The sequence below is a fragment of the Chiloscyllium plagiosum genome, unplaced genomic scaffold (assembly GCF_037043375.1).
Source record: "Chiloscyllium plagiosum isolate Xiang-an unplaced genomic scaffold, Cpla_swu_hap1 HiC_scaffold_26, whole genome shotgun sequence".
Lineage (NCBI taxonomy): Eukaryota > Metazoa > Chordata > Chondrichthyes > Orectolobiformes > Hemiscylliidae > Chiloscyllium > Chiloscyllium plagiosum.
The window spans coordinates 30,924,747-30,942,160 of record NW_028270164.1 but is presented as its reverse complement, the minus strand read 5'-3'; the positions used below and the strand labels follow the sequence as shown (position 1 = coordinate 30,942,160).

At 39.2% G+C, this 17,414-nt stretch overlaps 1 protein-coding gene across 8 annotated transcripts in view; it reads right to left on the bottom strand.

Annotated features, from left to right (window-relative positions):
- Positions 1 to 17,414, bottom strand: part of LOC122563205 (protein FAM107B-like) — a 96,732-nt gene that overhangs the window by 65,154 nt on the left and 14,164 nt on the right. For 7 of the 8 annotated variants that reach the window (XM_087973601.1, XM_087973602.1, XM_087973604.1 and 4 more), the window contains one exon: positions 4,350 to 4,386. Coding sequence is in view for 5 of the 8 variants with exons in the window: in XM_087973604.1 (XP_087829730.1) it covers positions 4,350 to 4,386 (37 nt within the window). In the remaining 3 variants the exon portion in view is untranslated. Of the gene's footprint in view, positions 1 to 3,910; positions 4,206 to 4,349; positions 4,387 to 17,414 lie in introns of those variants that run through there. The other variant, XR_015750943.1, reaches the window with a different exon arrangement.

Here is a 17,414-nt window from a genome sequence, read left to right as displayed (position 1 = left end):
CCTAACCGGCTCATCCCTGGGCACTGTGGGGCAAATTTTAATTTTAGCATGGTCAATCTATCTAACCTGCATTTGGACTGTGGAAGGAAACCAGAGCACCTTGAGAAAACCCATGGATCATCACATAATGTAAAGCTATATCATTATTAGTGAACTTGAGAAGATTTGTAGCTCAGGTTGAGGTTCTGGATGTAGGTTTGCTCACTGAGCTGTAAGGTTCATTTTCAGACGTTTCATCACCATACTTCCATCTCTCACTGAAGATGCTACCTAGTGACGAAATGAATGAAAATGAACCTTTCAGCTCAGCAAGCAAACCTACATCGTGTATATCATTATTATATCATCAAATAATATAAAGTCACCCAAAGTCCCTGAGGACCAAAGGACTGCTTTCTCATTTAAGAGTTGACTAGTGGTGAGTTTAACCTGAGGGTCACCACTCCTCTGGTGAGAGGTGAGATTGAGCAGGTGGAACCTTCATTGTAATTTCATGGGAATTGAATTTGCACTGCTGGTATCAATCTGCATGGCAAACCAGCCTTCCACAATGAAGTATTCTAATAAGTGTTTTCATATTCTGGAGTTTTTTCTAAAGATGCTTGTTTTGATGTGTTAACTTCTATGTGCAAGTGATCATTATTAGTTCTGTTTTTCAACATCATTTTGCTTTCACACATTCTCTAGAAGTCTCCCACTTGCTGTTAGAAGTTACTTACTAAAAAAGGGATCTGCCTCTTTCCTTATATTCTATCATTTTAAAACATGGTTTGCTTGCAGACCTAGTAAATAAAGAAATATGCTTATTGTACTTCCCTTGAATTCTTTTATAATTCTGAGGTAATTCTGCATCACATGAATTATTTTTTTCCATGTAGTATAATTCTCACGCTGAACTGTTTGTGATTTTAAATCTACGTGAACTTATAATTCCTTTGATCATTGTCATTGTACTTCTGTTACTCCTTTTATTTAAATGATTTTCTTGATAGCTGGTGCAGGAATTTTTAATTCTTTTGTAGATATAACTGGTTTTACTGCTTTGTGTTTTAAATTGTGCAATTACTTCAATTATATTAAATGTTGTCTTCTTCAGCAAGGTTTTAATCTTTTTTAATATCTCAATTATTTTTAAGTTGCTGTATCTTAAAAATGAATTGCGAATAGAGCTTTGTTACTAAGAGACCATATCGCATTAATGAAGTCTTTTCACTTTTTATTATTTTCCTTTTCAGACATTGACTAATTCCTGGTAATTAAAGTTGAAAAACTTTTAAATGCTTCAGAATTATCTTTCTTTTACTGCTGAAAAAATGATTTCAAGAGATCAAAGGTCATTAAAATGCTTTTAAATTAAGAAATACTGTTTATTTTGTTTTTTTCCCCTCAGAATGAAACAAGTACTGCTATCTTATGCCTTTTTCTGTCTTTCTTCATGAATGTCAAATCCTTTTTAACGACATGGATGATTCTTCTCCATAATAGTAGTATTGTTTTCAATGGAAAAGATGGCATTGTGTTTATTACGACTTAAAAATGATATGGTTGCTGAATAAAAATGTATTTTCTCTCAAAGTACTTATTTTTAATAAACTGTTCTTCTACCTTTGATTTTCTGATCCTGATTAGTCGTAGTCTACAGCTGCTTCAATGATTCTCTTTAAAATTGTCGTTTCATCCAAATATTTATTTGCAGCTTTTTTTCACGGTTTTAATGACTTTAGTGCTGCTCTCTTACTTAATATAAATGTTTAAGGCTTATTTAGCCTTTCAACATAGAATTTCTCCATGGAATTAAGAATGTTTACCCTTGCTCTAAGAGACAACTTACTTTGATATCTGCTATCAATTGGTTTTCACCAGGTTCATGATTCAAACATTTTCCCTTATAGTTCTCTATGATGTACATAAGCTTTTCAGTAGCTTCCATCATAGTCTAACTGGTTTAAACTTCTGGAGGCAGGCTTAGTATAGCTGACAGTACTGCTACTTTTTAATTGCTGGTGCTGCATTCACAGAAGCAAACTGGCCTGTGTTCTTTTCAGCTGATGAATGTTTAAGCTCACATTCAGAGCCTTTGTGACTGGAATTTGTATTCTTTCTGTCTTCTCTTCAGAGGACTGTGTCACTTGTGGAGTGGAAGATTTCTTCAGGCTAGCACTGTCTGGTCAAAATCTGTATGGCTGTTCAGCTTGTTTTAAAATGCAACTAAATTAAATCTTCAGACAACCACCACTGCCATCATGTTTTATGCCAGATCGCTTTGCCCCCACTGTAGATGCTGTTTAAATATGTTATTGCCGTATTCAACTAAAACTCTGGAATACCTTAGGTAGAGTCACTGGCTCTAATCTTTTTTTGTTGGTACTGATAGAATCTCGGAAAGGGTGCCCACGTAAATTCCTTGGCTGACTGTGGACTCAATCTTGATAAACAGTAAAAGTTTATTGTTTTGGATTCATTAGCAACTCATACTATATCTGAGAATAATGATTATCTCAGAAGAGAGTATTGGGCTCAATTAGAGATTAGTACACATTGTTGTTACCTACATTGATCATAGTACTTGAAAATGGTACAGCAGCACAGTGTATAAGCTGGAAGTGAAATGGTTAGCTCCTCTAAGAACAGTCTTTTATATCCTAATGAACAGAGCTTATCTCATGATGACATTTATCCCTTTCAGATACCAATTCAGATACCAAGATTGCCTTATGCAATGCTCTGGACATCATCAACTCCTCATTCTCAGGACAGTCAGACAAATGGGTCCTTCCAGTATTAGATTTTTTTTTCCCAATGAAGAGGCTGACAGGAGATAATTTCCATATTTGGTGCAGGTATGAAACCATCTTAAAAAAACTTTTTAAAACATTAAAGCTTTCCTCTGTATTCGCCTGCCCTAAACTCCACAACCAATTTCAGCTTAGAAACTGATAATGCAACTACAACTACAGTATATTGATTCTCAAGCCCTGAAATTGGGAGCTAATCTTAAAGCTGTGCTCCAAACCCCAATCCTTGACACAGCTGAAGTGATGGCCTACACTTCCTGATCTGACCACTCCTCCCACCCACCTCAGTTGAAACTAACATCCCAGAGAGAAAGAAAATGTTGAAAGGAGAAAGACCTTTCAGTTGGCCTACAATGTAAAGAATCTCAAAATCAACTTGTCACACAGCAACATTAATGCTCAATATCACCAATTTAACAGTCATAATGTCCCATCATCTACTGTTCACAGAACTCAAAGCCCAATCCATTTTTTTAGGTTTTGTTTTTTTTATTGGTCTCACCTCTTATTTCTAATCTGTGTGTTTATGTGTTGCTTTAGTAACTAATAAACTCCTCTATTGTAAATTAGGAAAGCCTGGTTAAATTGGCTCCTTTTAAAACACAATTTCATTTTTTCTAGGAGAGATGAGAGAAAGGCATCCACAAGCGATTGCATCCTTTTAAAATTAACCTTGTTGTGACCAATCAAGTGTGGTCGGTGAATATAGAGACAGTCTGGAGAGGGAGCATGCCAGAGTCCACTGATATGCTTGAAGTCTTCAGAGAGACGTGGACACTGTTGGGTAGAATGCTTTATCTCTCTTTCTAACTCCATTTTGATTTAGCCTCTCCCTGTTTCCTAGCTTTCCCTCACCTTTGGGAGTCTGCATTGCCCTTAACAGACTTTGCTTGTAAAGTAATCAATTGGAAAATGGGTAATTTAATCGGTGGTGATATGGGAAAGAAAGTTCAGTCATGTATAAGAGCTTAAAAAATATTAAGAGGAGGCGCCGGTTCATTTGGGTATTTGAGTATGCCAGCAGGAGCAGTGACAAATTGGGAAACCTCGTCTAGTAGTACTGTACTTATAATTCTTTTCATGTAAATAGGAAATAAATGTGACAAAAATCAAGACTGGTTTATTGAATTTATATCTTTATCTGCAAAAAATTTCAGATCAGAATTTATAACAAGAGTGAATACATTACACCTTAATAAAAATTATGTTTGACAGGATGATATATTAAATTTCTGCATTTGCAGGAAAATTTAATTCTTGAAATTTGAGTGCAAATATAGGCTAAACATGATGGCATTTGATTTGATTTTGATTTTGATTTAATTGTGACATGTGTTTTACAACAAGAATACAGTAAAATACAGTGAAAATCTTTCATTTGTTGCCTTGGAACGGTGCAGTTTTGGATAACTTATAAGTAAGGCAAAAAAGAAAAGAGACGAATGATGTGTATCTATCAATCAGAGCTAAACTTTTCTGAAATTAATTGTTTTTACAAGGCATTGGAAGATGGTTTGGAAGTCAAACTCTTTGAAAATATGCGTTGTTACTTACCTGATCTCACCCCATCTTGCACACCTTTACACCCTGCCTGTAGTAATTGACAAACAAAAAAGGGAACAATTAATCAGAATGATTAAAATACCTCTAAATAGAGTTTATCTAGAGTTACAGCTATGAACATCTCAAAATGACCAAAGCAGTGCAAAATATCATGGGCGTTTACATGCAAATTACTTTGAGTTATGTTAATTTTCATATGAATTAACTGGTTTATGAATGCTTTATTGTCTACTGCATCAGATCAATATTAAATAGCTTGTTTTTATTGATAGCGCCCATTTGCAACTGTTCAAGGAAGTTCTTCACCTTAAGTTGTGTTTTTGTCAGATGGAATCAGGAGACACTTTTTCAAAGTCTCTAATAATTAAGTGCATTTTACTTACAGATCTACTCTCTCAAAACTGACGGTTGAAGTCATGCTGGAATTTATATTTCCCCAGATTTTGAATCATATTCTTTGCGCAATGGTTAATTCAGGCTAATCTGGGTCAGATGGGGTCAAGGGTCACTTGTAATGAGGATACTGACCAGAACAGTGAAACAGATATCAAATTTGGCGTCATGTAATAATGAGCCAAATTTTTCAAGTAAGTTGGTTTTAATTGAGTATATTTTTAAAAAAGTGATGTTCAGTACATTCTAAAGATGTCCAGTTTTCAGACAACTCCAGTTTTTACTTTCCAACTTACAGTCATAGAGTCATAGAGATGTACAGCATGGAAACAGACCCTTTGGTCCAACCCGTCTATGCCGACTAGATATCCCAACCCAATCTAGTCCCACCTGTCAGCACCTGGCCCATATCCCTCCAAACCCTTCCTATTCATATACCCATCCAAATGCCTCTTAAATGTTGCAATCATTTCCATCTTGCAGGTCAGTCAATACATGTACCACCCTCTGCGTGAAAGAGTTGCCCCTTAGGTCTTTTTTATACCTTTCTCCTCTCACCATAAACCTATGCCCTCTAGTTCTGGACTCCCCAACCCCAGGGAAAAGACTTTGCCTATTTACCCTATCCATGCCCCTCATAATTTTGTAAACCTCTATAAGGTCACCCCTCAGCCTCCGATACTCCAGGGAAAACAGCCCAACCTGTTCAGCCTCTTCCTATAGCTCAAATCCAATAACCCTGGCAACATCCTTGTAAATCTTTTCTGAAAGCATACCAAACCCCCTCTTCACTTAGTTAGTATCCAGAGAGTGTATTTGCACCAAGAAACCATCTAGTACACACCGATAAAACTGGTTAAAATCTGGTCAATTTCTAATTCTCAGAATTAAGGGCATAGACTAGATGCTGATTCAAATCACTCAATTTGTAATGAACTCATTTTCAGCAGTATTAATAAATACAATGTTCAATTGCACCTAATTTAGAAACTGAATTCTATTTTATCTAATATAATTATGAAATAATGTTTCAACAGAAGAATCATTCCCTTGAAAACGCTGCAGCTACTGATTAGCTTAAATAAATGTGTTTAGTTGAAAACAAAATTGTCAATGTTTTCCTCTTGAATTCATCAAGATCAATAAATACAAAAGTCCAAAAGGAAAACAACATTTAGACTGTATTAGGGAAGGGTATTGATTGTTTGGCATGTTTGATTGGTAGTGTCTTTGACATGGAGAATGTATCAGTTACTGACTGATAGCAACCAAAAGAGAAAATGCTGGAAAATCTCAGCAGGTCTGGCAGCATCGGTAAGGAGAGAAAAGAGCTGATGTTTTGAGCTTAACTGACCCTTTGTCAAAGCTGTTTTACCTGGAGCATCAGAGGCTGAGGGGTGACCTTATAAAGGTTTACAGCTTTGACAAAGGGTCAGTTAGACTCGAAACGTCAGCTCTTTTCTCTCCTTACAGATGCTGCCCGACCTGTTGAGATTTTCCAGCATTTTCTCTTTTGGTTTCAGATTCCAGCATCCGCAGTAATTTGCTTTTATTTACTGACTGATAGCTAACTGATAGCTGAGCTTGGTATTGACTTATCAGAAACAGCTAAGCAGGTTGGCTTTTATTCATTAATGTTTAGAAGGATGAGCGTGGTCTTATCGAAACATACAAGATTCTGCTGGAGCTTGACAGATGTTGAGAAGACACTTCCATGAGGTATGGTGGGTGGGTGGGGGGGAGTGGTTGCGGATCTCAGGCTATGGAACAGAGTTACAGAATAAGTGGGCATTTATTTTCAATTGAAATATGAATGGATTGCTTCTCCCAAAGGATAGTAAATGGCTGGAATTCTCCATCCCAGAGAGTTGCTGAAGTTGACATCAATGAAAGCATTTAGAGAGGAGATAGATAGATTATTAAAAATCATGAAGTTGACGGCTATGTTGATCTGACATGAAAAAGGGGTTGAGACTTGGGGCAGATCAACTGTGATCTTGTTGAATGGTGGGGCAGGCTTGAGGGACAGACTGGCCTATTTCTGTTTCTCTTTCTTATGCCAGGGTTATTTAAATTTAAACTAAGCAGGTTGACTCTGATTGATTGAGGCATCACCCTGAGAAGCAAAATAATCAAGGGCTATTTCTTTGTTTAGTTGGAAACAATGCAGTATGTGTATATCTTCTTTCTGTCTGAAATTAACAAGTCCCCAGATATTAATACATGTAGCTTCCAGTACACGCAATGGGCCATGCTTTCAGCCTGACTGACAATCTTAAATTGGTTCAGTGAAAAATTTTCCACACTCAGGATTATTTAGCAAATGCTTTTCAATTGCAGAGCACATTTAATGTTGGTCAATACATTGTGAGTTTTGCATGTTCAAACTGGGTGGATGGAGTCAGTATCTTGCAACTACAAATTAGTTTTAATAAATGCTGTATTGTTGTTGTTAAATAATACATTTTGATTATGTAACCATACTAGTCTATGATGGTCAATGTTCTCGAAAAGCATCTGCAAGACGTTTTATGAGCTTTCATTGGAGGATACAATTTGGATTACCTGAAAAATGTGAAAACCGTCTCCACCAAACAGGTTAATTTTCCATATAACTAACAATAAGCAATGCATAATCTGAAATAACAGAAAATGTCATTATTTCACTCGTATGCAATGCATTGTCAAATTATTGCAAAAGGGTCTCTAGTGATCAGATTTACAAAACAATTATTGTTTTGCCAACAAATCATGTACAAAATTTCACAATGTAAGTAATCGTAAAAATTTAGTATATGTATGGAATCATGGAAATCAAACTATTGTTTTATGGAGGGAATTCTCTATGCATTAGTCACATCCTACTACTCCTTGGTACAGTTTGCTGCAGCGTTGATATCCTCTGCCATACCCCTGTTACAATTTCTTATTTTCATTTTGAATATATACCATTTTCTGGTTCAAAAATTAAGAACTGACTATGCTCCAGAATCTATATTTCATAGGCAAAAATTGTTGCTTTGTTAAAGTCATCAATTTATTCTTTGGAGACACTCAGAATAAATGCCAATCGATTTAACATTGCAAATTCATTTTTCATACATGTTTAATGTAAGTTGTATACAAGGCAACCTCAATTATCCGGGCGTCAATTAACCGAATTTCGGATTACCCGATCAAGGTCTCAAGGCACTGTAAAAAAAATGGCACTAAGCAACTCAGCATTCAGTTATCAGTTAAATGGCATGGTATACATTGTCCGATAACCGGCAGTCATAAATTACTCCTTGTTTATGATCAGATCAATTATCCGAACAAAATAACCTCCCATCCTCTCGTTCGGATAATTAAGGATGTCCTGTATTGTTGTTATCAATTAATGAATTTAAATAGAGAATTTTAGTATATGAGATAGTGATATCCAGGGCGACCGCTGTATCCGCAGTGTCAGTTTCCACAGTTTCAGTTACCCGCGGTTTACCACAGCCTGCACATATTGCATGGAACATTTCAGAACCAGGGCCAGCGAGCTGCCGGGGAGGTAAATTTCCCATTTAAATGAATGGTTTCACTACTATCCACGGTTTCAGGCTTCAACGTTAGGTGTTGGAACATATCCCCTGCGGGTAAGGGGTTGGCGGGGGGGGGGCTACTATATTGGGAGACTGAATGACAGAAACCTGCTCTGTAGTACCATCTACTGGCCAAAGCCTATATGACAGGCAACTATATTTTCAATCGATGTCAACAACAAAAACAGAAATTGCTGGAGAAACACAGCAGGTCTGGCAGAATCTACGGCAAGAAATCAGAGTTAAAGTTTTGGTTTGAGTGACCTTTCCTCAGACTTTAGCTGCAGCAATATTGTGAGTGGCATGTATCAGGTGAGCTGCTGTCCTGCCCAATTTCCCAACTCACACTTTAGTGGAATCCTTTTCATAGAAAAAAATGTCTTGCATTTTAAGTTTATAAATGTACATTATCCAACAGAAATATAGTCAGTATCATTGCTACTGCCATGACCAAAATCCAAGAAAATATCATGGGGAAAAATAGAAGAAGACAGAGAGTCAAGTTAAAATCATTAGAGAAATTAAACAGAATAAAGTTAAAAATCACACAATACCAAGTTATAATCCAACAGATTTAATTGAAAGTACAAGACTTCAGAGTGCTGCCAGAATAATAATAATAATAATAATAATATAAGATTAAAGCAGAACAGAGAAAAAGAGAGACTGACAGCAAAATTGAAACAAAGGAAAGGTAACAGGGAAACTATAGTCCTCGCTGATTTTAAAGAAGGTGTGCGACTTGGCTTTAATGGCATTGTTTGTTGGAAGGTGAACATGTTACAAATCAGCCTAGAAGTCTCATTCTACAATATTACCATTTATATTATGGATATTGCTGAAGAGAGAGGTTTGTTGCTAAAGGTTTTCATCTTGCACTTATCAGGTCAAACAGGAAGAATGCCAACTTCCAAATAATCACAAGAAGCTACAGCACAAGAGAAAAGGGCTGCTGATTAGTTGGCCAGGTAGCTCCAATTAGCTGAGGTATTGACGTATAAGCTTTCTGTGCTTCTGGGAATTTTAAAAAGGCACAAGGTTTGAATATATTCATTTTAGTTGTGAGAATGGGTCCCTGTTTATGAATGCATGTTGCAAACATTACTGAGCCACATTATGAGTTCAACTGATCATCTTAACCTAGTTTGAGTTTAGTTTGAGCACTCAGGATGTCCAATAAATGCTGTCAAATTATCGAATCATATAACGGCTGATGTTTCGTAATGGGTTTTGCGAGTGAGGGTTATTTGGGCATGATCTGTACTCCATCTATTTTTATCATTTGACTTGACCAGCTAATCATTGGAATGCACACCGTGTATTTCCATTCATTACGTTACTCAATTGTGTTATAGACAGCTGTCATTTTGGAGGAGATTGTTTCCCTATTGTGGAAAATACCACTGAGCTGTAGCAGTGTGAAATGGCTTGCTTAATCTGTCGTTCACAGTTTTGAGATACTTTGCCTTTCCAAGGTAATTTGTAGAGCTGGTACTTTTCACATCTGAAAGTAGTGGCCTTTAGCCCATTTGAGAGTTTGGTGTAATACAGAGCAAACAATGATCTAATCTGGATAGCCATTGCTTTCATAGAATCACAGAATCCAACAATGTGGAAGCAGGCAATTCAGCCCATTGAGTCATCCTATTAAATTTCACCACTTACTCTATTCTTGTAATCTTGAATTTCTCATAGCTAACCCATCTAGCCTGCACAAACCTGAATGCTATGGGCAATTCAGCGTGGCCAATCCACCTAACATGCACATCTTTTGACTGTGGGAGGAAACTGGATCACCCAGAGGAAGCCCACGCAGACATGGGGAAAATGTACAAACTCCACAGAGACATTTGTCCGAGTTTGGAATCAAACCTGGATTCCTGGTACTATGAGGCACCAGTGCTAACCATTGAACCACCAGGCCTTGGTAATGTTGATGCGCTCTATTTATACACCCAACTTGCAAGATGAATAGGTGAGTCTATTTACAAGATTAGCAATAAAACCAATCTGACAGTGTGCAGAGAGGGCTCTTGTGATGCAGTGGCCTACCTCTCAGTCAGGAGGCCTGCATTCAAGTTCCACCAGCACCAGGTGTGTAATAGCATCTCCAAATCGCCAAACAGATTGATTGGAAATTATCTAAAGTGTGTAGAATTACAAATCTCGATGCTTGTATTGACCATTTGTGGTGGACAGTAGTGGAGAAGCCATTATAAGGTTTCTCAATGATCAACACATTGATGAAAAAAGTTGGAGTCCAGATTGGAATTCATTTAGGTGTGTAAGGAAGCTCTTACATGTGGATGCAGATTTGAAGATCAGTAATATATTAGAGATGAATGAATGAATAAAAGAATGAATTACTTTATTATCACTTATACTCAATGAGTTTAGTGAAAAGTTTATACATCACCACTTCCAGTGCCATTTTAATTACAAAGGTACCTAGGTACAGCTTCTTTAGTTACAAGATTTTAGAAAATAGCGAAATAAAATGTTCAGCGGTGCAGAACAATGATCTTCCAAGATAGACAAGCAGGAGGCTGGAAGAACACAGCAGGCCAGGCAGCATCAGGAACTAGAGAAGCCAACATTTTGGGTGTAACCCTTCTTCAGAGCTGGGGTCTTCCAAAACAAACCATGCAGGCACCTCCAGTCCACTCTGGGCCCTGGCTGCTGATTGCGCAGAATCATGTGGCTGGGAGGTCACTTCAGAGCACCACGCCGAGGATTCCACACTGGGCCGGGAGGACACCACCTTGGGAAGCTGCCCTGGAACATTGCTACAATAGATGGAGAGGCCACTACGCCAGGCCGGTGGGTCACCGCACCACACCACACTGGAGGCTACTATGGAAGGCCAGGAGTCATCGGAGGGAGGAAGTCATTGCCAGTGGCCTGGAGTTGACCAAAGGCTGGGAATCATTGCCAGTGGCCTGGAGTTGACCAAAGGCTGGTAATCATTGCCAGAGGCCAGGAATTTTCAGAGACCAGGAGAAAAAAAGAGCCATCCACTATTTAGAGGATTAAATCATTTACTTTAAAGAAGCAGACAGAAAGATTAGTATGAACATGGTTACAACTAGTGATAAGGTTGTATCAAATAGATTCAACTTGTTTATTTTCTTTTGCTGCCTTTGTATTTTGCATGGTAGAGCCCATTGTGCCAGTTTTACTCAAAATAAAATGAAATCATACACACCCTTAATTCAAAGTTACTTAATTCAAATCATCTGATAACTCTGTTTATACAAAATTCCTATGGCTTTGTAATTCATGCTTCTAACAATCAGTTACAGGATAATTGCACTTGTTTGTGCCAAGTAAATTCTAATTACATTAGGTACACTATAATTTAAATAAAACATGATTTTATTTGGGTGAGTGGATTGAAACTTTTGGAAGCAGCCAAAAGATCTTTGGAGGAATCAGGTCTGGAGCCGACAAAACCATTCCCAAGGATTTCAACAGCAGTGTAGCCAAGTTATTGTCAGAGATAAGAAATGATACAGGAACGGTAGCAGACAATCTTTGTTGTGTAGACAATAATGGGGTAGTCATTTCAGTTTGGGATCAGTTAAAGTGCAGCTAGTACAATTGTGGTATGAACTGAAGAGATTTTTGTTTTAGTTCTATAGGTTATAGGGGAGATAATGGTGGAGTGGTATTATCATTCAATGTTTTAAGATAGTCAACTGAATCAAGTCAGTTATCCTGTTCTTCAAAGAAATTTAAAAGGGACCTGAGGGGCAACTTTTTCATACAGAAGGTGATTTGTATGTGGAATAAACTGCCAGAGAAGTGGTAGCCGCAGGTACAGTTACAACATTTAAAAGACATTTGGACAGGTACATGAATAGGAAAGCTTTAGAGGGATATGGGCCAAATGGGACTAGTTTAGTTTGGGAAACTTGGTCAGCATGGATGAGTTGGACCAAAGTGTCTGTTTCCATGCTATATGACTCTATGACTGTATGATCCTCAAAATTCACCCCAATGGTTCCTACCCAGACTCTTTGAATAACCAATTCCAATCCCAGAATAACCAATCCCGCATCAGAGAGCGGCGGGAGCTGGGTGAAAGTGAAGGCAGAGCGCAAAGCCAGTCGAGAAGGTAAGTGATTGTTATTTGAGTGGGTGTGTTCTAGACCCCAGATCCTACGAAGTAGGGCCTCCCTCCCTCCCTCCTCCTCTAACCTAAATTAAAGGTCCACAGACTTGCCCCAAAAAGAGGGTCCAAGGAAGTTCCTGTGGATTGAAGAGTGAGGCTTTAGCTCAGGACAAGGAGGTTGAGTGAAGTGATTACGCCACAGTTGAAGAGGGTGAAGACATGACTGCAAAGCTGGTTCAGTGTGCTACATGCTTGATGTGGGAGGTCAACGACTCTGGTGTGTCTGGCTTGTATAAATGTGGAAAGTGTGTGCACGTTCAGCTACTGACAGAGCATATTGCAGCACTGATGAAAGAACTCGAGGACCTTAGGCTCATCCGAGAGAATGAGATCTTTCTGGACAAGACCTTCAGCGAGGTTATTACACCAATCGTACCAGAAGAGAGCAGACGATGAGGAAGGCAGAGAGGAGACAGGTGCAAGAGAGCCTGGGGGAAGTACCTGTCAGGAACAAGTTGAATCTTTTGGAAACAGTAGAGACAGATGACATTGCCAATCCACGAGGCGGCCAGGTCTGTCAATCAAAAGTTGGCGGAGACAGTGCGGAAGAGTCGGACATCACACAGAGCCGTGGTAATAGGAGACTCCATATTGAGAGGAACTGACCAGGGTTTTTGTGGCAGCAGACGGGACTTAAGGATGGCGTGTTGCCTTCCTGGTGCCAGGGTTAAAGACATCACAGACAGAGTGCAGGAAATCCTCAAGAACGAAGGTGAAGAGCCAGAGGTGGTGGCACATGGCACAAATGATGTCAGGAAGAAGAGGAGGAACATACTACAGTGGGACTTCGGAGAACTAGGAAGAAGGCTGAAAAGCAGGACGTCCAAGGTGGTTATCTCCAGTTTGCTTCCAGTTCCTCGGGCTGGTGAGGCCAGAAACAGAGAGATAATGGACTTGAACGTGTGGCTGGGGAACTGGTGCAGGTAGCAAGGATTTAAATTCTTGGATCACTGGGGTATGTTTTGTGGTAAGCATAAATTCTACAAGAGAGACGGTTTGCACCTTAATAGGTTAGGGACCAGCATTCTGGCAGGCAGGTTTGCTACTGCAACACAGCTTCGTTTAAACTAAGTAGCGGGGGGGAGGGACAAACTGGATGTTTAAGAAGGAATTTGGAGGGAAAGTTAGACCAAGGGAAGTCAAGAAAGACAACTGTATCAATGAGGCAGAAAACTCAGAAAGGGATCATGCTGTAAGGTTGAGTGAAATAGGAGTTGATGGGAAGGGTGAGGGCAGTAACAAATTAAAAATAACTATACATGAATGCACGAAGCATTAGAAATAAGATGGATGAGCTTGAGGCTCTTTGGAAATTGGCAGATACAATATTGTGGGGATAACTGAGACATGGCTTCAAGTGGACAGGGCCTGGGAAATGAATATTCAAGGCTACACGTGCTATCGTAAGGACAGACTGATGGGCAGAGGGGGGTGGGGTGGCCATGTTGGTAAGGGATGATATTCAGTCCCTTGCGCGGGGGACCTAGAATCAGGGGATGTAGAGTCAGTGTGGATGGAGCTGAGAAATACTAAGGATAAAAAGACCCTCTTGGGAGTTATCTACAGGCCCCCACACAGTAGTCTGGATGTCAGATGTAAGTTAAATCAGGAGCTGAAATTGGCCTGTCGCAAAGATGTTACTACAGTTGTTATGGGGGATTTCAACATGCAGGTAGACTGGGAGAATCAGGATGGTATTGGACTATAATATAAATGAGGATAGTAAAGGTATTTTTACGTATGTGAAAGGCAAAAAAATGGTTAAGACTAAAATTGGGCCCTTGAAGACAGAAACAGGTGAACTAAGAAATGGCAGAAGAATTGAATTGGTACTTCAGATCTGTGTTCACTGGGGAAGACACAAGCAATCTCCCTGAGGAGGCAGTGGCTGAAAGACCTGAACTTAAGGGAATTTATATTTGCCAGGAATTGGTGTTGGAGAGACTGTTAGGTCTGAAGGTTGATAAGTCCCTGGGGCCTGATGGTCTACATTCCAGGGTACTGGAGCAGGTGGCTCAAGAAATCGTGGATGCGTTGGTGATTATTTTCCAGAGTTCGATAGATTCAGGATCAGTTCCTGTGGATTGGAGGGTGGCTAATGTTGTACCACTTTTTAAGAAAGGTGGGAGAGAGAAAGCAGGAAATTATAGACCAGTTAGGCTGACCTCAGTGGTGGGAAAGATGCTGGAGTCTATTATAAAGGATGAAATTACGACACATCTGGATAGTAGTAACAGGATAGGTCAGAGTCAGCATGGATTTATGAAGGGGAAATCATGCTTGACTAATCTTCTGGAATTTTTTGAGGATGTAACTCTGAAGATAGATGAGGGAGATCCAGTAGATGTAGTGTACCTGGACTTTCAGAAAGCTTTTGATAAAGTCCCACATAGGAGGTTAGTGAGCAAAATTAGGGCACATGGTATTGGGGGCAAAGTACTAACTTGGATTGAAAGTTGGTTGGCTGATAGGAAACAAAGAGTAGTGATAAACGGCTCCATTTCAGAATGGCAGGCAGTGACCAGTGGGGTACCGCAGGGATTAGTACTGGGACCGCAGCTTTTTACAATATATGTTAATGATATAGAAGATGGTATTAGTAATAACATTAGCAAATTTGCTGATGATACTAAGCTGGGTGGCAGGGTGAAATGTGATGAGGATGTTAGGAGATTACAGGGTGACCTGGACAAGTTAGGTGAGTGGTCAGATGCATGGTAGATGCAGTTTAATGTGGATAAATGTATGGTTAAACACTTTGGTGGCAAGAACAGGAAGGCAGATTACTACCTAAATGGAATCAATTTAGGTAAAGGGGCAGTACAGAGAGATCTGGGTGTTCTTGTACACCAGTCAATGAAGGTAAGCATGCAGGTACAGCAGGTAGTGAAGAAGGCTAATAGCATGCTCGCCTTCATAACAAGAGGGATTAAGTATAGAAGCAAAGAGGTTCTTCTGCACCTGTACAGGGCCCTGGTGAGACCACACCTGGAGTACTGTGTGCAATTCTGGTCTCCAAATTTGAGGAAAGACATTCTGGCTATTGAGGGAGTGCAGCGTAGGTTCATGAGGTCAATTCCTGGAATAGCGGGATTACCTTACACTGAAAGACTGGAGCGACTGGGCTTGTATATCCTTGAGTTTAGAAGACTGAGAGGGGATCTGATTGAGACATATAAGATTATAAAAGGATTAGACACTCTGGAGGCAGGAAACATGTTTCCGCTGATGGGTGAGTGCCGAACCAGAGGACACAGCTTAAAAATACGGGGTAGACCATTTAGGACAGAGATGAGGAGAAACTTCTTCACCCAGAGAGTGGTGGCTGTGTGGAATGCTCTGCTCCAGAGGGCAGTGGAGGTCCAGTCTCTGGATTCATTTAAGAAAGAGTTGGATAGAGCTCTCAAGGATTGTGGAATCAAGGGTTATGGAGATAAGGCAGGAACAGGATATGATTAAGGATGATCAGCCATGATTATATTGAAAGGCGGTGCAGACTCGAAGGGCTGAATGGCCTACTCCTGTACCTATTGTCTATTATCTATTTATGAATAACCGATTCCAGACACTGGGTTTGTAGCTGAAATGCAAGATTTAACAATTTAGTAACAAAACAGCACTTTTAGGAGAGGAAGAAACAAAAAAGTAATGATATAATATCTATGCCTTAAACCTGATAACATTTGTTTTGGCCCCATTCACACAAAAGACAGACAGACAAACACATTTATAGTTAAATTTAAAAACAGGAAATAGTACTGGCAAGGTTATTTAAGCAGTCCACATGGTGTTGTTTAATGAGCACAAATGATTGTTTCTTGGTTCATTTTCTGAAGATGTTAATCAGGCCCACCTTAATAATTTATAACTTAGTTCCTTTTCCCTGACCTTCCAATAGCGGATAATGGGAGATTATGATGTGGCACAGCCAGTGTTGGACTGGGGTGGACAAAGTTAAAAGTCACACAACACCAGGTTTATTTGGAAGTATTAGCTTTCGGAGTGCTGCTCCTTCATCAGGTAACTAGTGAGGCAGGATCATAAGACACTGAATTTACAGCAAAAGATCATAGGGTCATGCAACTGATATAATATATTGAACACACCTAGATTGCTGTTAAGTTTTTCATCTTTTAGAATGGGTTTCAGGCATCAATTCATCAATATGTAAATCTCAGAACTTCTTTCAAGTCATATTCCTGAGATAACATAAGGTTTTATTAAAAAAGGTGACATCTGAGCTCAGACAATGCATTAAAAGTGTGGGGTTAGAGTCTGTCTGTATTCCAAACTTGAGTCAGACTAGTTCTATTTCCAAAGTAGAAATTTACAAAATGTCACATGGATTGACTGTCTGCAGATTGTGTGCTTTTTGAACAAAATACAATGTATCTCCAAATACAATTCTGTAAATACAAATTCACCCTATAGACTTACATGTATGTGTGCGTGTGTGTGTGTATGCATGCATGCATGGAAGGTTAGACATGGAGCTATCAAATCTTCATACTTGTTCTTCCAAAATCCAATTCAAACTCTAGCCTCTCCCTGCCAGACTGATTGTCTCCCTATGAAGACATGTTACCAATCAGATGTCTGCTATCTATTTGGTCATGAGGTTTCTGTGAGTCAAATAATCGATAGAGTATTTCAGTCAAAAACAAAGTTACAATTAATTTTCAGGCCTTCCCTCACAAACAAACTTTTTTTTACACAAGCAACATTTGACGAATTGTGGCATCAAGGAGCCCTAGCAAAATTAAGCCAATAGGAAGTAAGAGAAAACCTCCCTGCTAGTTGGAATAATTCCTAGCACAAAGGCAGTGGTCGCTAGAGTTAGATATCTCAGCTCCAGGATGTCTCTGCAGAGGTTTTTCAGGGTGGTATCTAAGCCCAACCATCTTCATCTGCTTCAAC